Here is a 20,871-nt window from a genome sequence, read left to right as displayed (position 1 = left end):
GTATTAGTTGGATGTTCTCTTAGGTTCTGTTCCAGCGCATATCTTATTTTAGCTTCCATAAACCAACTTTGTCTTTGCTTTGAGATTATTATAAATTTAGCAAATATTTGCTTATCTAAATATTAATATGTAATAGATTTGGTAAAAAATATAAAATATTATTAGATGATTTTATACGATCGTGAAAAATATATTTCCCTCCACAAAATGATACAAAGTATCTAGAAAAGTCTCAACAATTCTACACAAATTCTTACCTTCCCATCGCTTGTCCTTATCCCGAGGACAAACAGTATAATGGGTAGTAATTCGAGGTACAACAGAAGTTGAAGACCATCTTGTAGCACACAGAGGTAGATAATCTTTCTTAATTTTTAAGGCATGAAAGCACTGATATGCTGCACAAAAATTATGAACATGATTATTATTTTTTTCAACTAGTTTTCCTCAGGAATAGACTGAAATTTTTTTTTTTTTTAGGAAGATTAGCCCTGAGCTAAAATCTGCCACCAATCCTCTTCTTTTTGCTGAGGAAGACTGGCCCTGAGCTAACATCCATGCCCATCTTCCTTCACTTTATATGCGGGATGCCTGCCACAGCATAGCTTGCCAAGTGGTGGGTAGGTCCACACCTGGGATCCGAACTGGCGAACCCCAGGCCACCAAAGTGGAATGTGTGCACTAACTGCTGCGCCACTGGGTAGGCCCCAAGAACATTTTTTTAAAAGAAAAAAAGTCTAGGATTGGGGATCAGATCTGGTTTCTGGTCAGTTTTCTATTAATTAGCCTTAAGACCTTAAACAAATCACTGAACCTCTCTAGATTTCAGTTTCCTCATCCAAAAAAGAAAAAAGTCACTAGATGATCTCTAAGGTACCTTCTTGACCTGAAATTGCATGATTCCACGTGATACCTTTGGAAATACATTTGGAAACTTGTTCATATTCTGACAATATCAACACTGCAGACATTCAGTGAATAGTTACTTCTGTGCTATAGAGCCATCCATTAGTTGTGACATAAACTGAAAAAGATTGTACTCTCCTAGATGAACAATTCAGTTAACTTTTTCTCATAAAGCAATGTTTTCAAATTATATTTTTAAAGTATCTAATAAACTAATTCATTCAAGTTAGCTTATGTCAAGCCTAACCTCTAAGCAGGATGACTATATAATTTATTATCCAAACTGGATAGTTTTGAGAGTAATAAGGGGCAGTGTTAATGATTACCCTGCGACAATGTGGACAAACTGGGTTTTATGGTCAGCTTCTTTTTAAATTATGTTGACTCTCCCAAATGGCAATATCTTCTGAGAGCTTAAAAATTATATATTCTTTGAGTTAGTAGATAGCATTTTATGAAAATAAAAGTGTGCAAAGATTTATCTGCAAGACTGTTCATTAAACCTCTGTTGTCCTTAAACCTTCACCTCTACCTCCCCCGATCCTCACCTGGAGCAGATACCCTAGCACATCAAACCTCATAGAAAGACAGAAGCAACTAGTGGCGAACTTTCTCAGTTCTTCGGCAACAACCTCTAATGTAATGTGTATTTGTGTCCATCCTTTGTTCATTCTCTCAGGTTATAATAGAAGATGCATCTCTTCTCCTCACTTAGATTAATCCTCCCACATGGATGATGAGGCTTATCCCTCTCATCTTCTTAGGGACATTCCTCCATCTGATACCCTCACTTCCTCCTATATCTTCAATTTTTGGTACCCTTCTCTAGTACTATTCTCGATAAGCCTTTCCATCATGAAAAAAGGACAGAGAATCCTCCCTAGCCCTGACAGATACAAAATCTTATACTTAGAGCTATAATAATTAAAAGTCTGTTACAGGAGAAGGATAGAATAATCAAATGAACAGAATAAAGAGTTCAGAAATAGACAGAATACACATAAGGATCTGGAATAGAATAAAAATGCTATTTCAAATCAAGGAGAAGAGATGGTTACTCATTAAACGGTGCAGAGATAGGTAGAAAGTCATTTGGAAAAAAGCATACTTCTCTCCTTATATCAAAATGAATTTCATTTGGTCAATGATTTTTAACAAAGACAGTCAGAGTACAAAAGGTTATGGTGATCCACAAATAATTTGATTCTCCTGCTTTTGAGTGTAGGCTGGACTTGTGACTAGCTTCCAACAAGTAGAGTACAGAAGGGGAAAAATATTAACTTTAGAGTGGAGAAATATGACAGACACTTTAACTAAGTGATCATGTTTAACATTACCAGCAATAAGACATGTTAGTATCACATATTCCCTCATATGATGTAATGAGCAGGGCTCTTCACAAATCTATAACCCCCAAATCTATAACCTCAGTCGAATCACGAGAAATCGTGAGACAAACTCAGATTGAGGGACATTCTACAAAATGCCTGGCTAGTACACATCTAAAGTGTGAAGGTCATGAGAGACAAGACAAGACAGAGGAAATGTCACACTGAAGTAGCCTAAGGAGGCATGAGAGCTAAAAGCAATGTGGTGCCTTGGATTGGATACTGGAACAGAAAAAGGAAGTATGAATAAATCTGTAGTTTAACTAATGGTATTGCATCAATGTCAATTTCTTAGTTTTGATAATTATACCATGGTTATGTAAGAAGTTAAGCTGGGTGGAAGGTATATGGGAACTCTCTGTGCTATCTTTGCAACTCTTCCGTAAGTCTAAAATTATTTCAAAATAAAGTTAAAAAATAAAGATTATGGTAATATAAAAGTTAACTCAAAAGGGACCAAAGACCTAAAGGTAAGAGGTAAAACTATAAAATTTTTCAAAAAAACACATGGGTGTGAATCTTTGTGACCTTGGCTAACGCAATGGTTTCTTAGCTATGACACCAAAAGAGAAAATAAACTGTATTTCATCAAAATTAAAATCTTTTGTGCTTCAAAGGATACTATCAAGAAAGTGAAAAGATAACCCATGGAATGGGAGAAAACATTTGCAAATTGTATATCTGATAAAGGACCTGTATCTACCACTAGACAGAACTCATTTCTAATAATAAAAAGACAACCAACCAAATTAAAAAACAGGCAAAGGATCTGAATAGACATTTCTCCAAAGGAGATATACAAATAGCCAATAAGTGCATGAAAAGATGCTCAACATCATTAACCGTCAGAGAAATACAAATTAAAACCACAAGGGAGATATCACTTTATATCCACTAGGATGGCTATAATCAATAGTACAGATAATAACAAGTGTTGACCAGCATGTGGAGATATTGGAACCCTCACACACTGCTGGTGGGAATGTAAAATAGTACAGCCACTTTGGTAAACAGTCTGGCAGTTCCTCAAAATGTTACACATAGAGTTTCCACATGACTCGCTCATAGGATAAATGAAAACCTATGTCCACGCAAAAACTTGTACACGATGTTCATAGCTACGTTATTCGTAACAGCCAGAAAGTGGAAACAACCCAAATGTCTATTAGTGAGTGGATAATTAAAAAGTGATATATCCATACAATGGAATATTATTCTGCAATAAAAAGAAATTAAGTAGTGATATATGCTATAACATGGATGAAACTTTAAAACATTATGCTAAGTGAAAGAAGCCAGCCACAAAGACCACATATTACATGATTCCACATATATGAGCTACCTAGAATAGACATGATTTCATGTATACGAAATATTCCATCTATATGAAATATCAAGAATAGAGACAGAAAGTAGATTAGTTGTTACCTAGGGCTGGAGGGGTTGGGGAGTGACTACTAATGGGTATGAGGTTTCTTTTTGGGGTGCTGAAAATATTCTAAAATAGATTGTGGTGATGGTTGCACAACTCTGTGAATACAGTGAAAACAGTTAAAATGGACACTTTAGATGGTGTGAATTGTATGGTATGTGACTTATATCTCAATAAAACTGTTACTAAAAAAAGAACATTTACAATTACACACACACAAAAGATTACAAGGAAAACACTGGCAACCTTTTTTAGAATCTTGGATTTGAAAAGGTTTTTCTGAGTATGGCAAATATCTCAAAAATCATAAAATCATTTGACTAAAATTTATGACCATTATGACCATTTATGACTATATGACCAAAAAAATGATATAAACATCAAAGTCCCATTTAGTTGTCTGTATTCCCCAGTAGACAGCATACTCCTAAAGTATTTGGTTTTTCCTTGCTGTATGCTAAATCCCAGTGTTGGCCTATATAGGTATAAATATTTGTTGATTGAATATTAGATAGTTCTTTTTATAGTCTCTTTCATTAGGGTACTCATTTATGATTGACCCATGGTATTATAAAACAAGCTAATGCATTTTCAGTGTCATTCTCCATGAAAAGGCAAGCTAGAGCTATAAATGAGAAACATTAAAAGGCCAATATGAGGGAATAAAAAGATAAGCAACAGACTGGGAGAAAATATTTGCAAAACACATAGCTGATAAAGGGCTGGTATCCAAAATATAGAAAGAACTCAAAACTCAACAAAAAAACAAACCACCTAAAAAACAGGCCAAAGATCTGGACAGACACCTTATCAAAGAAGATATACAGATGGAAAATAAGCCTATGAAAAGATTCTGAACATCTTACGTCATTAGGGACTTGCAAATTAAAACAAAGAGATACCACTACACACCTATTAGAATGGCAAAATCCAAAACACTGACAACACCAAATGTCGACAAGGATATGGAGCAACAGGAACTCTCATTCACTGCTGGTGGAAGGGCAAAATGGCACAGCCCCTTTGGAAGAAAGTTTGGCAGTTTCTTACAAAGCTAAACATACTCTTAACATACGATCCAGCAATTGGATTCTCTAGTATTTACCCAAATGATTAAAAATTAATGTCCACACAAAAACCTGCAGTCAAGCAAGATAAGCTCTGGAGATCTGCTGTACAAAATTGTACCTATGGTCAATAATAATGTATTGTACATTTAAACATTTGTCAAGAGGGTATATCTCATGTTGTGTTCTTATCACTATAAAATAAAAAGAAAAAATATCCAAGATTTTTTTTAAACAACCCTTCACATGAATGTTTATAGCAGCTTCATTCATTATTATCAAAACCTAAGATGTCCTTCAATAGGTAAATGGATAAACAGACTGGTGTATTCATACAATGGAATATTATTCAGCACTACAGAGAAACAAACTATTAGCCATGAAAAGACATGGAGGAAACTTAAGTGCATATTACTAAGCGAAAGAAGACAATCTGAAAAGGCAACATACTGTGTGATTACAACTGTGACATTCTGGAAAAGGCAAAACTATAGAGACAGTGAAAAGATCAATGGTTGCCTGCCAGGAGCTCAGGAAGAGAGAGGAAGGGACGAATAAGTGGAATACAGGAGATATGAGGGGCAATCAAACTATTCTGTGTGCTAATGTAATTAAAGTCATTATACATCTGTCAAAACCCATGGAATCTGCAACACCAAGAGTGAACTCTAAGGTAATCTCTAGACTTTAACAATCATGTACCAACACTGGCTCACCAACTGTAACAAATGTACCACACCAATGCAAGGTGTTAATGGGGAATGGGGGAAGTTAAATGCAAACTATGTATCTTCTGCTCAATTTTTCTTTAAACCTAAAACTGCTAAAAAAATTTTAAAGTTTATTAATTAAAAACAAAACAAACAAACAAAAAAGGCAACATGGAAAAAGGCAGTGGTTAAGTGCCCAGGCTTTGGAGTCCGTCTACTTTGTGTCTGAATACATTAATAGCAACATAACCTTCAGCAAGTTATTTAACTCTTCCCACCCCATCAGCTCTAAATTTTATGGTCAGTCTTTGCCTTGGAAATACTATGGTGTAGGATGTAGTATATGTCTTAACATAAAGCACACTGCTAATACATATTTGTTAACTGGATAGGTACCTTCCTAGTTACAATTTCAACTGTCATCCAGGAACCTGCAAATCTGGGTTAATTTCCTAAAACTAATTCCTGGGTTATAGAGCAATAATAATAATGAGGCCTTTCCTAGTTTTTAACTGGTCTCTTATAATGAAGCATCTATCTGCAAATTAACAAGTTTCTAAATATGGACTATAATAAATAAATAGTAAAGATCAACAAAGACTTTTGCATGGATTTGGAACATATAATAAAATTTACATTTTCATGGACATACTGAACAGTTAAGAATTTTCAATTTTAATACCACATCTTATCCTTAATGACCTTACAAGAAACGTGGGGCAGCTACAGTCCCCATTCACAGTAGATAAACAGAAATTCAGATGATCCCAGCCAAGCTCAGCCTCAATCCTTCCAACATCAGTTAAGTTCTGAGACTACAAGTGGATCTGAAATGACGTCTGAAATAACAGAACCTGAGCTGTGGTGAAAACAAGTTGTTTTCTCTGTCTCTTTCTTTTCTGATTAAATGGAGAGATGACGGCCTAGCATAGGCTAACTAGTTTTATTCTTTAGCACTCAATTGCAAAACTACTATATTTTCATGTTTCTTTCCAATAAAATGATTAAAAAAAAACCCCTGACATCAGACAATCAATAAAGATTATAGGAATGCAGGAGGGGAAGAGATTTGGAGTGGCTGAACTCTAAAGCCTTTGAAACACTAAAAATCTGTTTTTGACAATCACTTTTTCTAACAAGTGGTAAGGAAACTAATTTTCTGTACTTGCAAATGCATATTAAAAACTATATTATTGGGAATAATTTTTTTAAACCTTAGATAACTCTTCACCTATCCTAAATCCTGAAAAAACGTATATAAGATACATAAAGAAAGATATTATAGGAGAGCTCAGTTTCAGAGTTGAAATGTAGTACTATCATCATTCAAAAGAATGTTCATCATTTATATTATTTATGATTAAAAGATATTAAAAATACTTGTTTTATGACGCATTGTAGTCTAGTGTATGGACATTAACATTTGCTTCTGAAAACTGATGACTTGGTATCAGACAAATGTGTCATTCTTTTGCTTATACAGCTAGTGATTTTCTCAAGAATATTTGGAACTGGGCAGTTTTATTTCCTCTAGGAAGTAAAAAACAAGTCACAACCTTTACCCCTTTTCTGAAAACAAATCTGACATTTCACTCACGAGATATGTACACTTAGGGACCTTGGCTGTATTTTGGTAGAGAAGTCAGGTCAAAAAGTCCATTGAACTCATAACATCACCACATTAAAGTCACACTGACGGCGTATTTGTGTCCAACTCCTTCTTGCCAGTAGTGCTAACACTAGGTTATGAAAATGGCAACGATTTAAGCATCCAAGGAAAATCGAAATGGTAATTTTGGTGGCATTTGATTAGCACTTGGCCCAAGAATGAATTCAACTAAATCAGACAGTAGGGCAGATAGCATCTGACTGCTATGATATCCCAAAAAACATAAAGTCTACCTACACATTAGGTGTAGTAATACGTGCATGAGTCACAGGAACTTACACAGAATTCTAATTATTTAATACATGGCGGCCAAATTTGACAAAATTCTGTCATTAAGCTTACATAATAAGAATATCCTTGAATTTGCAATATGTATACTTTTTTATTCTATAACCTAAAATTAACTTAAACTAAAGATAAAAAATAAGCCAGTTGTGAGAAAATTGAAGATCCTGTAGTGAACTTTTTTGAATTTTAAGCTTTTTTTTAAGTAAAACAAAACACTATCCAACTGCTTCAACCGTTTTTTGTGTGTGTGTGTTTAAAGTGAAAGGGGAGGTAATGAGGCATTTTCACGAGTCATCATGATGGTTCTAGGAGCACCCATAACACGATAACCCCTAGAGTTAATTTTAGACAATGTACAAAAATCCCTGGTGAGTTGGGCCGTATACGAATGCTAATCGGGATGTGACAGATCAGACTTCAAATTCTTAAGAACGGACTAGCATGGTTGCAAAGACGCAAGTCAGGTCAGGACCAAGGAGAAAAGCTGCAAATGATTACTTTATCCATTTCCGAAAAGGCAACAGATCCCACCTGAGCTTTGGGATGAGGGTTAGGACCAAGATTTGGGAAGATTCAGTTCAGGAATCCACCCGGGGGCCGTGTTGACAAGTTTCCTCCGCCCATGACCTTTAGCCTAGTTGTCAATCCTTCCAATTGAGACAGTCCCAGGGGGAGAAATCTAGGGTCCACCACCAGGCGCAGACAGCGTGATCTTTGTCCCAGGTTAACCTGAGAACGTCGACAAAAGGAGAACAGAGAGGAGAGAGATGCGTACAGCCCTCAGATGTAGCCCTCCCCATTTCGCCCTAACTCCTCGACCACTTATCCCCGCCTGGAGTTCCCTCTCACCCGGACAGGACAGCTTGGCTAGCGGCAGCAACATGTTCCCTGCAACGAGGAGTCTCCGTCGGATACAATGGGAGGCGTACTGTCTGCAGCTCGCGGCACGCGCTGGACCTCTAGGCCGCGGGGGGCGCCATTACCTCCACTGAAGTTCGTCTCTGATCAGCCGACCGCTCTGTCTTCACAGCGCTCCCGACTCTCTCTCGCTCTGCGCCGGCGCCACGCATGACGCCATGGCCAGCAGAGGCTTCCGGGTCACGTATCCATGGGAGAAAAAGAAAGGGACTTCAAGCCCCAGCGCGACCAGTGAGTTCGGATCTGTACCGCCTTCCCACCCAGGCATGGTCCTGGCGCCGGAGCGCCATAGGAGGGACCCGCAAAACCCACAGCGCGACGCCCACGCAGCAAACGGTAGTGGGAGGCCGAGCGACGCGTACGGCATCCTGGGAGTTGTAGTCTTCTGCTCAAGTGTCCTCTGAACTTGACTGGAGCTTTGCGCAGGAGCGGTGAGCTGCCCGAGGTGAATTGACTTACATCTGATTGGCTGTCCCGAGAGAAGGAGAGGTCTTCACGGTCTAGGGCAGAAGCTCACGAAGAGGCGGGGCCTCCGGGCTTTGGGCGCGAGCGGTTGAAAGATAGTTGGTGTCGGTTCGGCTGCTAAGGTCCGGTCCCGCCGTCCCAGGCCTTTTCCATGGCAGACGCCGAGGAGGTGCGGGTCTCTTCGCCGCCCCCGCCACCTCCCTTCTCTCCTTCGTCTTCAGACGCCTCTTCAGCATCTTCCCCCGGCGTCCCAGTGAGTTTGGGCTGGCCAGTTCCGAGCAGCGGCCAAACGGTGGACCCGCTGGAGGAGGTGGAGCTGCAGATCGGAGACGTGAGTGTGTCCCGACTGGTCCCGGGGCCTCGTCCCCACTCGGCACCTGTCTGGAGACAGACCGCGGCGGGTCCAGGGAGGGAGGGACAGGCGGTGCACGCACCCTGCCTGGCGCGTCTCGCCTTTGGCCCACAAGAGGCGGGGGGGGGGGGGGGGCGACCAAAGTCCCCTTGCCCCGAGCCCTGAGGATTCCGTCTTTAGATTTAGCATGGAGGAGTTAGGGGTTATGCCTCCACCCACCCGCCCCATCCCTGTTTTCTTTTTGCCTCGCCTTCTGGTTTCGGTCATGCGCTGTAACCCGAAACCACGCAGCTCTGCTGTGCGGACGCGTGCTGGCTCCGTCTGCCCTCTCATCCGCCGCCCTTGCTGTCTGTTGGTGCTTCGAAGCAGGCTGTGATTTCTCTCCGCGGGACTTAAGAGCCCGCTGTTCTGGTTGGCCACCTGCCCAGAGCCAGCTGACAATGCCATTGTCAGGCTTGCTTTGTGCTGGACCCAGTTTAGAGGATTTAGTCACGGCCCCTGTAGTCCAGATTGGTTTCATTGACGGTTGAGTCAAAGACCCCTCCCTGTGCTTGCTAAAATGCATAGCGATGGATGGTTTCTGCTGAGTCTAGAATTCCCAGAAACAAGCGCGCGCGCGCGCGGACGCACACACAGACGCCGGAGAAGGTTACAGTTTCAGTGTTTAAGGACTGTTGGGTGGGTCAGGTGATTGGGATGTAGGGTGTAATCTTCCTGGGAGAACTTTGTGGAATACACCCTCCTGTGCAGATTGGAAACTGGAGAATGAACTCGATTATCTCATTGGTCAAGAATTTCTTTGTGTAAAAGATGACTAAAGTGCTGATACAGCTTCTCTTTTTGCTGAACAAGACTGGTTTCAAGTGAGTATGTAGAGTGGAGCGCTGATGTGTTACCTTGGAACAGGGTTATTTTATATAACAGAGGAAGAAAATATTTCATTGAGTTTGCCATCAAGAGTTGGATGTTTTCTGCATGTGTTTTGATTTTGTTGATGTTTGTCAGCTCAGAGTGTCTATTTGGTCTATACCTTTTCATGGTCTAAAGAGTTCACAGGTAAAACTAGTGGAACAATCCGCTTGTAACCCAAATAATAGTAAAGATTGTATATGATGAAGTCCTTCAGTGCTTCTGGTACTTAGTGTCAAGGGCTCCAAGTCGTCTTGTTGAACTAAATGAGAATCCAGTGTATTTTCAATTGAAAAAAAATACTTGGCATGTCTCATACATAATGCATTGTTCCTTAAAGCTCACTTTGTATTAAAGAATTTCTTAAGTTCTCAGAAAGAGCCAGTGTTTTAGTTTGAAGATTTTTTACTTTTGAGGAAAAATACTTGGGCATTGGATTCTCGGTTTTAAGCTATTTTTAGACCATTTATAAAATGAGAGGAAAATTTTAAAAATAAACTTCTCTTGTTTGACTTTTTTTTTTTTTTAAATTTCAGGCAGCGTTTTCATTAACCAAACTTCTTGAAGCCACATCTGCAGTATCAGCTCAACTGGAAGAGCTTGCCTTCAAATGTACAGAAAATGCACGTTTCCTTAAAACGTGGCGGGACCTCTTGAAAGAAGGCTATGATTCTTTGAAGCCTGACAACTGATTTGGCTGTGTAATAATTTATGCTTCTTCATTTATGATTTTTGCATATGTCCCATATGTGTAGGATAAGCTCCAGCAGTTCTCTATGCTCGGAATGAAATTTTTCTTGGTTTTCTTCACTTTTGTGAAAGCAGAATACTGATGTTATTTTTGATGCTGGCCCGTATTTGTTTATCTTTAAATACTTTGTGTCCTCTAAACTTTCATAGAATAATTTATGAAAGTTAATTTCATCAGTAGATAATATTAATAATGCCACAGTGTTAGGTAGCAAACTAGGTAGACATCATTCTATTTGCTGTGCCAGAAGATGCCAGGAACGGCAGAATTTGAAGTTGAGCTTGATTTTATGGACCAACGGAAGTGACTTGAAGGTTACCAATGTTAGGTCCAGCTCCATTAGGCTGAGTTGCCCGGAACCTATGATTGTGTCTTTATTTCTCTATCCCCAACACCCAGAACAGTGTCCCATAACAATCACTAAATATTTGTTGAAGAAAAGAGTTGACAACACAATTAAAAGCTATTTTTTCCTTCCTTCCTTTCTTTACCATGAAGATTATAATTGTTTCTCTAAAAAATATTTGAATGAGAACCTCACTGACTTAAAGGAAAATGTTCTCTTTTTTTACAGCAATTTGAATTTTGATGGCAGCTTTTTAAAATATAATAAATATTTTTTGCCCTTCTATGATGCTTTTTAGAAAAGCTTTTACTTCAGAAAATGAAAAAAATGCATATTTTCCCCCCTATTTCTAAGGTTAATTGCTTTTACAGATAGTATTGCTTGTATTTGATGTTGTTACATGTTTGATTCCTCTCTTTAAAGCAGCTTATCAAAATTATGGCTCTGTACTGTTACTTTTGGAGCTTTGCAAGTAGTAATTCTAAATTCTAAATATAATACTTCTAAAGAAGTTACTTTGGGGGCTGGCCGGGTTATGTAGTGGTTAAGTTCTCGTGCTCTGCTTCAGTGGCCCCGGGGTTTGTGCGCCCCGATCCCAGGCATGGACCTACACACTGCTTATCAAGCCTTGCTGTGGCGGAGTCCCGTATGCAAAATAGAGAAGATTGGCATGGATGTTAGCTCAGGGACAGTCTTCCTCAAGCAAAAAGAGGAAAATTGGCAAACGGTGTTAGTTCAGGGCCATTCTTCCTCTCACATACACAGACACTCACACAAAATGACGTTACTTTGTTTTTAATTCATCAAATTTAAATAATGTGATTGTTTTCATATTATTTGACCTGAATGACGATGTGGTATTTTACCTGTCCTATATCTTACATTGCTCTCTCTCTTTTTCTTTTTTTTTAGTGGTTTGTCAATGATTAAGCCAGCTAGTTCTCTACTGTATAACTTCTGTTCATCTTTGATATGGCATCTTAATTCTTTGTAGATATGGAGATGTGTACAGAGCTATATTTTAAAGTCCCACAAACGGGCTGTGAGAGGGGACAAATGGATGGGCAAAGAATAGTTTTGTTTAGCATGTTAGGTCATAGTTCTTAATCTTTTTAAGTTAAAGATAGAACCTATAGTATGTTCCTATACCAAAGACGTGTATTTTGATATTAGAAAAATATTTTTCATGTGTTGTGAAGATTGTAATTTTTAAAATGTATGAAAATAAATTCTTGTTAAAAGCAAATTTTGTTTCCGTTTCTTTAGGTTCATTATTTTTAAGCATTTTATTGCCATATTTCAAACATAATGGGAAAGGTGAATGATTTAATGAACACTCATGTGTTCCCCATGCAGATTTAATAAACGTTAGCATTTGGCTATTTCAGATCTATGTGTGTATGTAAGTGTTGGATATGTTTGAAGCTTGCTTTTTTACCTCTTTGATCCCATCCGCTTCTTCTCTCCCTAGAGGTAACCACTGTCCTAGAGGTGGGGTATATTCTAGTTTGTGTTTTTATATTTTTAATACATACACGTGTTTTCAAAGCCCTGCAAAATACTATTTTGTGTGTGTGGTAGCTGGCCTCCAGATGGACCCAGTGGTCTCCTGCCTCCTGGTGTTCCTGCCCTTGTACGGTCTCCCGCGTTGAATAGTGCTGAATTGTGTAACTACCAGGATGTTGAGGAAATGTGATTTCTGAGACCATATCTTTTGCCTATTTTTCTATTATGTTTTGTCTCTTCCTTATTGATTTGTGGGTATTATGTATCTTGAATACTAACTAATGATCTGTTGTGTGTGTCTCAGCTGTCTTTTGTAATCTGTGGTTTATCTTGTATTTGATTATGGAGCCTCCTTGAATAAAGGTTTTTAATTTTAATGTAATTTTACCAATATTTCTTAGAGCTTTCTGGGTCGTGTGTAGGAAATGTCATAAAGATACTGTCCTATACGTCTTTCTAAAAGTTAAAAAATGTTATTTTTAATATTTAGGTGTTTTAATCCACCTGAATTTATTTTTGCTTATGGTGTGATTTTGGGATCTTTTGTTTGTTTTTGTATGTGTATAGCTGTTCCTCCAAGTACCGCTGTTTCAAATGCTGCATCTGTCATTCACTTACCGTATTAATTAATGCCTGGTTCTGAGTTCTCTATTTTGTTCTTTTGATCTATTTGCTTAACCCCATGGTAAGATTTTCTATAACTTCCCTTTTTTTAGCTGTATCATGTGATCTGTACTGTTATTTTTGTGTGTGTGACTTCCTCCCCCACCCCATCTACTTTTTTAAGTTAGAAAAGAAAAAACATGTTACCAATTTCTAATTTTATTGAATTGCGGTCAGTTTAGGTTAACCCCTGGTTTTAGGCGGTGAGCCTTCTGTGGACATTTTTAGTTTATTCCTCTGTCCCAAAACTCGGAGCTGCTAGTGTCGGGTAGGCCCATAGCTCAGCTCTGCTTTCAGTTTCCGTTGCGTGTGTGGTCCACAGAGAAGTTCATCTTATTTTTAAGAGTGGCTTTAAAAAAATCATCCCTTTTTATATTTCTTTTTGGTCTGCTTCTTGGGAGAGGTTGGGGAAGAGGTCAAAGCATAAACATTTTCTTAAAGATTTGAGGAATTTTTTTTTTTTAACTTAGTAGCTCATTAACCAGCTCTACACAAAACCTCAGAGGAAAACTTAATGTTCCGACCGATGTAAATTTTTAAAAGCCTCAAGAAGCTAAAGTTAATAGGATGGAAGTTTTAGCATTAAAAAATGTTTGGTTTCAAAAATTCTGAGTATGAAATATGTCAGGCACTATACTAGGAGCTTTATTAACATTAGTTCATGTAACCATATTAGCTCTTTGAAGAAAGTGATATTATTGCCATCTACAGAATAGGAAACAGGCTAAGATGAAATAATTTGCCTGTGTATCTGTGACACCAAAATTAGTATGCTTGTCTGCACCAAACCTAGCCACCTAGCTCTTGGTTAGACATTAATATTCGACTTAATCATTTTATTTATTCTTCCCATTTGTGATGGCTTATGTGTCAACTTGACTGGGCCACAGAGTACCCAGACATTTGGTCAAACATTCTGCATGTTTCTGTGAGTGTTTTTGGATGAGATTATCAATTAAATGGGTAGATTGAGTAAAGCAGATTGCCTTCTGTAATGTGATGGGTCTTGTTCAATCAGTTGAATAGAACAAAAGGCAGACCCTCTCCTGAGTAATAAGGGTATTCTTCTGCCTGATGGCCTTGGAACATTGACTCTTCCTGCCTGATGACCCTTGAACTGGGACATTGGCTTTTCCTTGTTCTACAGCAAATTCCAGCGTTCAGTCTTGAACTGGGACCTTGGCTCTGCAGATTTTGGACTTGCCAGCCTCCATAATCACATGAGCCAATTTCTTATAAGAAATTTCTCTCTCTCTCTCTCTATGTATATATGTATGGATGGATTCTGTTTCTATGGAGAACCCTGATACACCAAAAGTGGAACTTACTTGTTCATTCAGTTACCCATCATAGATTATTTGTGCTAGTAACTGTAAAATATTACATTTTTTCCCCCTGAGGTTACATCTTTTTGAAGGGTCTAAATTCCTATAAAGATCAACTGAGCAAATTAGAACAGGAGGTACCAAAACTTCTTGAAGATGATTCCCAGTATCACAATGAGACATGATACTGGCCCAAACTAGGATATTGGGAATTGGGATAAAGAGAAGTGCACACATTTAAGAGATGTTTATTACATAGAACTGAGAAGGGACTGGGTGATTTGATAGGATGGATAAGGAAGAGAGAAGGGTCAAAGGACGACACCCAGTTTTCTAGGTTTGGCCATTGGTGCTGTTCTCCAAGACAGGGTCTAGAGGAGACTCAGGCGTCAGAGTCCATACATAATAATGACGTTAAAGAGCAAGTAGAAATGTCTAGTAGGCAGTTGTGTGCATAAGTGACCAGTTCAGGAGACAGAACTGGCTAAAGGCAAAAATGTGAGAACCAGCAGTATAAACATAGTAACTGATCCATGGAAGTGGGTGAGATTGCCACAGTCTATAGATAAGAGAAAGAGTTAAAACAGTGAGAGTAAATGAGGCTTCTAGTGAAAGATTTTCTCTTTAAAAGAGGAGCACCTTAGTAAAAATTAAATAACTATTTTTGAAATCTCTTAGCTAGAGGGGGTCATTCCATCCCATTCAAGTATCAATTCACTTACTACTTAGTTTGTTAAGCAGTAAAATGCATAGACTTCACAATTCCAGCTGAATATTCATTCCCCTTTCCCCTTTGTTCTTTGCCTTCAACTTTAGCAGTCTAAATTGCTAAAAGCCGGTAATTGCTTTGGGAGAGGTCACGTACTAGCATGATGAATTAGGAGCTCTTTAAAAATGGTGAGAAAATAAAAGTTGAAGTTTTCTTGATGTGTATTTTTAAATTTTAAAACAACTTTGACTTGACTTAGAGGATTGATTTGACCTAGCGCATGGTCCATGAGTTTTGGACCACAGTTATATTTGTGAGAGAGAAAACCTTGATTTGTATCTGGGTTAACTTAGTGCTTCTATTGCACCTCCCATTGAAGCTAGTAGGAACTATTATGCGGAATGTTAATAATTGTCAAATTAAATTAAATAGAAGTTACCCCTTTTGGGGAGGTAGAAGGATAGAAGAGTGAGTGGATTGAGTAGACAGAAAACCAATGCCTTCTAGAAAATCATTTGAAAACATTCTAAATACTGAAAAGTAGTTTCAGATGTATATTCTGGGGTGGCCGAGTGGTGCAGCGGTTAAGTGTGCATGTTCCGCTTCGGCGGCCCAGTGTTCCCCGGTTGGGATTCTGGGTGCGGACATGGCACTGCGTCAAGCCATGCTGTGGCAGGTGTCCTATAAAGCAGAGGAACATGGGCACAGATGTTAGCTCAGGGCCAGCCTTCCTCAGCAAAAAGAGGAGGATTGGCAGCAGTTAGCTCAGGGCTGATCTTCCTCAGAAAAAAAAAAAAGATGTATATTCTGTAAATTCACTGTATGTCTGAGACTCTTAGACAAAGGTTACGATCATGATTTTTGCAGAATTACATTTTATCTCTTCTGTCTTCATAATTACTGCTTTTTATTTTTTAGATATTCTTTTTAAGAAAAAATATTTTCCTATTCTATTATTTAATATTAGTAATAAGACTTCTTAAAAATAATAAATATCCTTATAAAAGAATTTAAATGTATTTTCATTTTTGTAGGCTTTTTAAAAATTATGGTGTAAGCAGTTAGAGAATTGAATATTATAAGCAGAACTATGGCTTTCTACTATTTTCTGATTTTTGTTGAAAGGATACCACATTCCTCAAGTAGAAAATTATTGGTGTCACTCCAAGTAAGAAGAGAAAAGACTCAAAGCAGTCTTATTTTTAATAGAATTAAATTTCAGGTAATTTATTTTCAAAAGAAATTTATACAATTATATACTCAATAAATATATTTTTGATTCCAGTATTTTCATGTTTCAGACATTTTTGTTGTATTTGAAACTACCTGAAAATATTTTATTCCTGTTTAAAGGTTTCAAATTATGAAAGGAAAAAATTCCAATAGCTAAGTGAGAGACCAGAAGAATAACTAACTAGCTAAAAAAGTTACTATCTTATGAACTGGCCGACTGCAAACAGAAGGTGAATCCTTCTTTTGATGACAACTACTTTCTCTTTAGAGTAAAGCTCGTACACATACAGATCTTTCCTTCTTCAATCAGTGCATTCCAGGTCTTTTTTTTTTGCCCTCTTACCTGCTTTATTGAGATATAGTTCACATACCATAAAATTCACCCATCTAAAGTGTATAATTCAGTGGCTTTTAGTATAATCACCACAATCAATTTTAGAATTTTTTTGCCCAAGAAGATACTCTGCTTCTTAGGCATAACCCTCCCACCCCCAGTAACCTATAATCTACTTCCTGTCTCTGTGGATTTACTTATTCTAGATATTTCTTTAAAGTGGAATCATACAGTATTTGTCCTTTTGTGTCTGGCTTATTTCACATTCATTGTATTGTAGCATGTGTCAGAACTTCATTCCTTTTTATGGCTGAATCATATTCCATTGTATGGATATATCACATTTTGTTTATCTGTTCATCAGTTGATGGGCGCTTGAGTTGTTTCCATCTTTTGGCTACTGTGAATAATGCTGCAATGAACATTTGAATACAAGTATCTGTTTGAGTCCTGTTTTCTCTTCTTTTGAGTTTATACCCAGGAGTGAAATTGCTGGATCATGTCGTAATTCTCTGATAAGCTTTTGAGGAACCACCAAACTGTTTTCTACAGCAACTGCACTATTATACATTTCCACCAGCAATATAGAAGGGTTCCAATCTCCACATTCTTGCCAACACTTATTTTCTGTTTGGTTTTTTTTTAAATTACAGCCTTCCTAGTAGGTGTGAAGTATTATCTCATTGTGATTTTAATTTGCATTTTCCTAATGATTAAGTGGTGATGAGCATCTTTTCATGTGCTTATTGGCCATTTGTATATCTTCTTTGGAGAAATGTCTATTCAAGTCTTTTGCCTATTTTTTTAATTGAATTGCTTGTCTTTTTTGTTGAGTTGTGGGAGTTCTTTATATATTCTGGATATTAAACCCTTCTCAGGTGCATGATTTCCAAATATTTTCTTTCATTCTGTAGGTTGTCTTTTCACTTTTTTTTGATAATGTCCTTTGATGCACAAAAATTTAATTTAGATGAAGTCTAATTTATCTATGTTTTTCCTTTTGTCACTTATTCTTTTGTTGTCATATATAAGAATCCATGACCAAATTCACGGTCTTGAGGATTACCCATATGTTTTCTTCTAAGAGTTTTATGTCTTATGTTTAGATTATTGATTCATTTTGAGTTAATTTTTGTATATGGTGGAAGGTAGCAATCCAACTTCCATTGGTCTAAATGTCTATCCTCATCCTATCTTTGCTGATTCACTCCTTTGCACTACTTTTATTCTCCTGTCCCAATCCCATATGATGGTGCTCATTTAAAGCAACCAGACAACTGGGCAGGGTGACAGAGCAGTGCTGTTTTGAGTTTATATCAGAGCATCTTTTTTCATAGGAATAAGTTGTTATATTGGCTCTCAAGTGTACGGAGACTTGAAGAGAGGTGAGATGAATTCTGAAAACAGAATATCTGTATTTTGCAAACAATTAGACATTTTCTCTGAAACTATTATATTATTACAAAACCTTAAGTCCTTATTTAAAAGTGCCCTTGATTCTTATGTTTTCTGGTATGTGTAACAAACAAAGCTGTACCTTAAACTAGGAATTGCGGGTGGACTTTGTATATTTTGTTGTAGTTAAACACAATTTAACATTGCAAATTGAAAAGGTTCTATACTGTTACTTCCAGGAATTTACTGCAGTAGCATGTGCCTTGTGGGTACTCAATAAATGCGTGGTAAAAGAATGAATGAATCTTTCTGAAGTAGATTTCTCTTAATTTCCTATGCAAAATATGTCCTAATATATACACATTCTCAATATAATTTATTTCTCTTACATGGGCATCCGTCACTTTGATTTTTCCCAAATAACCTCATGTCCTTGTAAACTAATTTATTTTAGCCATTATTATATATTATTAATTTTGTGGCATTCATTTTATACTAATCAATCCTAAAGCATCCTACAGTATTCTCTGTAGAAATGGATTTCAGAGTCAGTTATGAATAGGAATTGAGTCTAGTTGATTGAGAAATTAGTGATAATTCACAGGGGTCTGAGAAAAGAGCCGGCTTCATTAACTCAGATTGCATCTCCTGCAGTGGCCACATTTCTACCCAGATGAACGATGGAGTATATGTTTTCTGACTTCCTTTGCTGTCAATAGATCTTCTTTGTCTGTAGTTGTACCAAAACTGATGGATCATTTCTTTGAATGGTCTTGTAGTCAGAGTATAGAGAATTGGGTTTAAAGCACTGTTGATAGGCAAAATAAAAATCACCACCCAAGAGTTTATGGTACCTAGAAAAGAAAAATGAAATAATTTTAATGTTTATGGATGTTTACAAAGTATAGAAACCCCCTTTTCCTTGTTTCTCCTCCAGCCCCCTTTTGAGTCTTAATGTTTTCCCTTTGATGTCACATAATTAAATACCAAGGCTATATGTGTTTCCAGGCTGTCTTTCCAGGGTGCCAGTGTTTGAGGGGAGTGCTGGTGCTGCAAAAAAACAGGGCTCTTTGCTAAGCAGTTTTTCTTGAATACATCAACAAAAGTATCCGATTAGGTAGAAATATTTTCCACCAAGTGATTGTATATCACTTTTCAAATGTTTTGATTACTGGATAGTACATATAGCATTTCTCAGAATATATAGACTTATCTTTGATAAATTTCTTTTCTGCTATTTATTTGGTTTTAAAAATAGGTATGCATTTTTAGGCTTTTGACTAGATATTTATTTCAGTAAAAACATCTTTGCTAACCTTATCTTAAAAATCACTGTAGTGTATTATGCAACTACCAAATATTGAGATTTTTATTATAATTTAACTGATGCTATCTTCCTTCCTTGTTGCTTATAAAATGTAAGATACTGTCACCCCCAACCACGGGAAAAAGTAAAATTAAAATTGCATGTTTGTAAATTTTTAAAATGTGAATATGTACTGCATTATACATACAGTTAACAGGATTTTGCATATTTTTTTTATTGTGGTAAAAAACATAAAATGTACTATTTTAACCATTTTTAGGTATACAGTTCAGGGGCATTAAGTACATTCACATTGTCGTGCAACCATCACCATCATCCATCTCCAGAACTTTTTCTTCTTCCCGAAATGAAACTGGGTTAAACAATGACTCTCCATTCCCTCCTCCCCCTGACCCCTGACAATACCATTCACAAACTTTCTCTCTTTATGAATTTGACTACTCTAGTTACTTCATATAGGTGGAATCATACAATATTTGTACTTTTGTGACTTGCTTATTTCACTTAGCATAATGTCTTCAAGGTCCATCCGTATTGAAGCATGTATCAGAATTTGCTCCCTTTATCAGGCTGAATAATAATCCATTGTGTGTATACAACACATTTTGTTTATCCATTCATCCGTTGATGGACATTTAGGTTGTTTCCCTCTTTTGGCTATTGTAAATAATGCTACAATGAACATGGGTGTACAAATGTCTGAGTTCCTGCTTTCAATTCTTTTGGGTATAAATCCAGAAGTGGAAGTGCTGGGTCACATAAAATTCTATGCTTAATTTTTTGAGGAACATCATACTGTTTTCTATAGCAGCTGCGCCATTTTACATTCCCACCAGCGATGCACAAGAGTTCCAGCTTCTCCACATCCTCACCAAGACTTATTTTCGTTTTTTTTGATAATAGCCATGTTAATGAGTGTGATGCACATGATTTTAAATATCAAGGATGTTTTCTTCTGTCATCTCTCACAGCCTGGAGTACTGTTCTCTAAACTGCTATGTATTCCGGGAAGAAAAATTTCGTATATTCTGGAAAAAGCAAAGTAATTATCTGATAATTGTTTTGACCTGTTTTCCTTTCTGGTCATCTTAAGCATGGCATTACCAGAATTTCAACACATTAAGTGTAATTTGTTTGAGTCATTGTTCCTTGGTTTCAATAGTAATTGTGTTTTTAGG

At 37.3% G+C, this 20,871-nt stretch overlaps 3 protein-coding genes across 18 annotated transcripts in view; 1 reads left to right on the top strand and 2 right to left on the bottom strand.

The window, feature by feature from the left end:
* The window catches only part of ETFDH (electron transfer flavoprotein dehydrogenase), a 33,045-nt gene extending 24,464 nt beyond the window's left edge, over window positions 1–8,581 (bottom strand). The window contains exons 1-2 of one of the 3 annotated variants that reach the window (XM_044767042.2): window positions 8,444–8,581; window positions 258–398 (exon numbers count right to left, since the gene is read on the bottom strand). Coding sequence is in view for 1 of the 3 variants with exons in the window: in XM_014829673.3 (XP_014685159.1) it covers window positions 258–398; window positions 8,310–8,343 (175 nt within the window). In the remaining 2 variants the exon portion in view is untranslated. Of the gene's footprint in view, window positions 1–257; window positions 399–7,991; window positions 8,132–8,309 lie in introns of those variants that run through there. The other 2 variants (XM_014829673.3, XM_070504988.1) reach the window with 2 other exon arrangements.
* A 413-nt stretch (window positions 8,582–8,994) lies between these two features.
* Window positions 8,995–12,450, top strand: C3H4orf46 (chromosome 3 C4orf46 homolog). The gene is made up of 2 exons (XM_014829675.3): window positions 8,995–9,174; window positions 10,641–12,450. The coding sequence occupies exons 1-2, from the start codon at window positions 8,995–8,997 to the stop codon at window positions 10,794–10,796; spliced, it is 336 nt and encodes a 111-aa protein (XP_014685161.1). The 3' UTR covers window positions 10,797–12,450.
* Window positions 12,151–20,871, bottom strand: part of RXFP1 (relaxin family peptide receptor 1) — a 114,294-nt gene continuing 105,573 nt past the window's right edge. For all 14 annotated transcript variants that reach the window (XM_070504981.1, XM_070504985.1, XM_070504975.1 and 11 more), the window contains one exon: window positions 12,151–19,220. In XM_070504981.1, coding sequence (XP_070361082.1) covers window positions 18,919–19,220 — 302 coding nt within the window. In that variant the 3' untranslated portion in view covers window positions 12,151–18,918. The remainder of the gene's footprint in view (window positions 19,221–20,871) is intronic.

This window comes from Equus asinus, chromosome 3, assembly GCF_041296235.1.
Source record: "Equus asinus isolate D_3611 breed Donkey chromosome 3, EquAss-T2T_v2, whole genome shotgun sequence".
Lineage (NCBI taxonomy): Eukaryota > Metazoa > Chordata > Mammalia > Perissodactyla > Equidae > Equus > Equus asinus.
This window is presented reverse-complemented; position numbering and strand designations above follow the sequence as displayed.

Bases quoted from the DNA above. Each gene is read 5' to 3' on its own strand.
- C3H4orf46 (XM_014829675.3), top strand. From the start codon at position 8,995: ATGGCAGACGCCGAGGAGGTGCGGGTCTCTTCGCCGCCCCCGCCACCT. The intron at 9,175-10,640 runs GTGAGTGTGTCC...TTTAAATTTCAG, and splicing joins TGGAGCTGCAGATCGGAGAC to GCAGCGTTTTCATTAACCAA.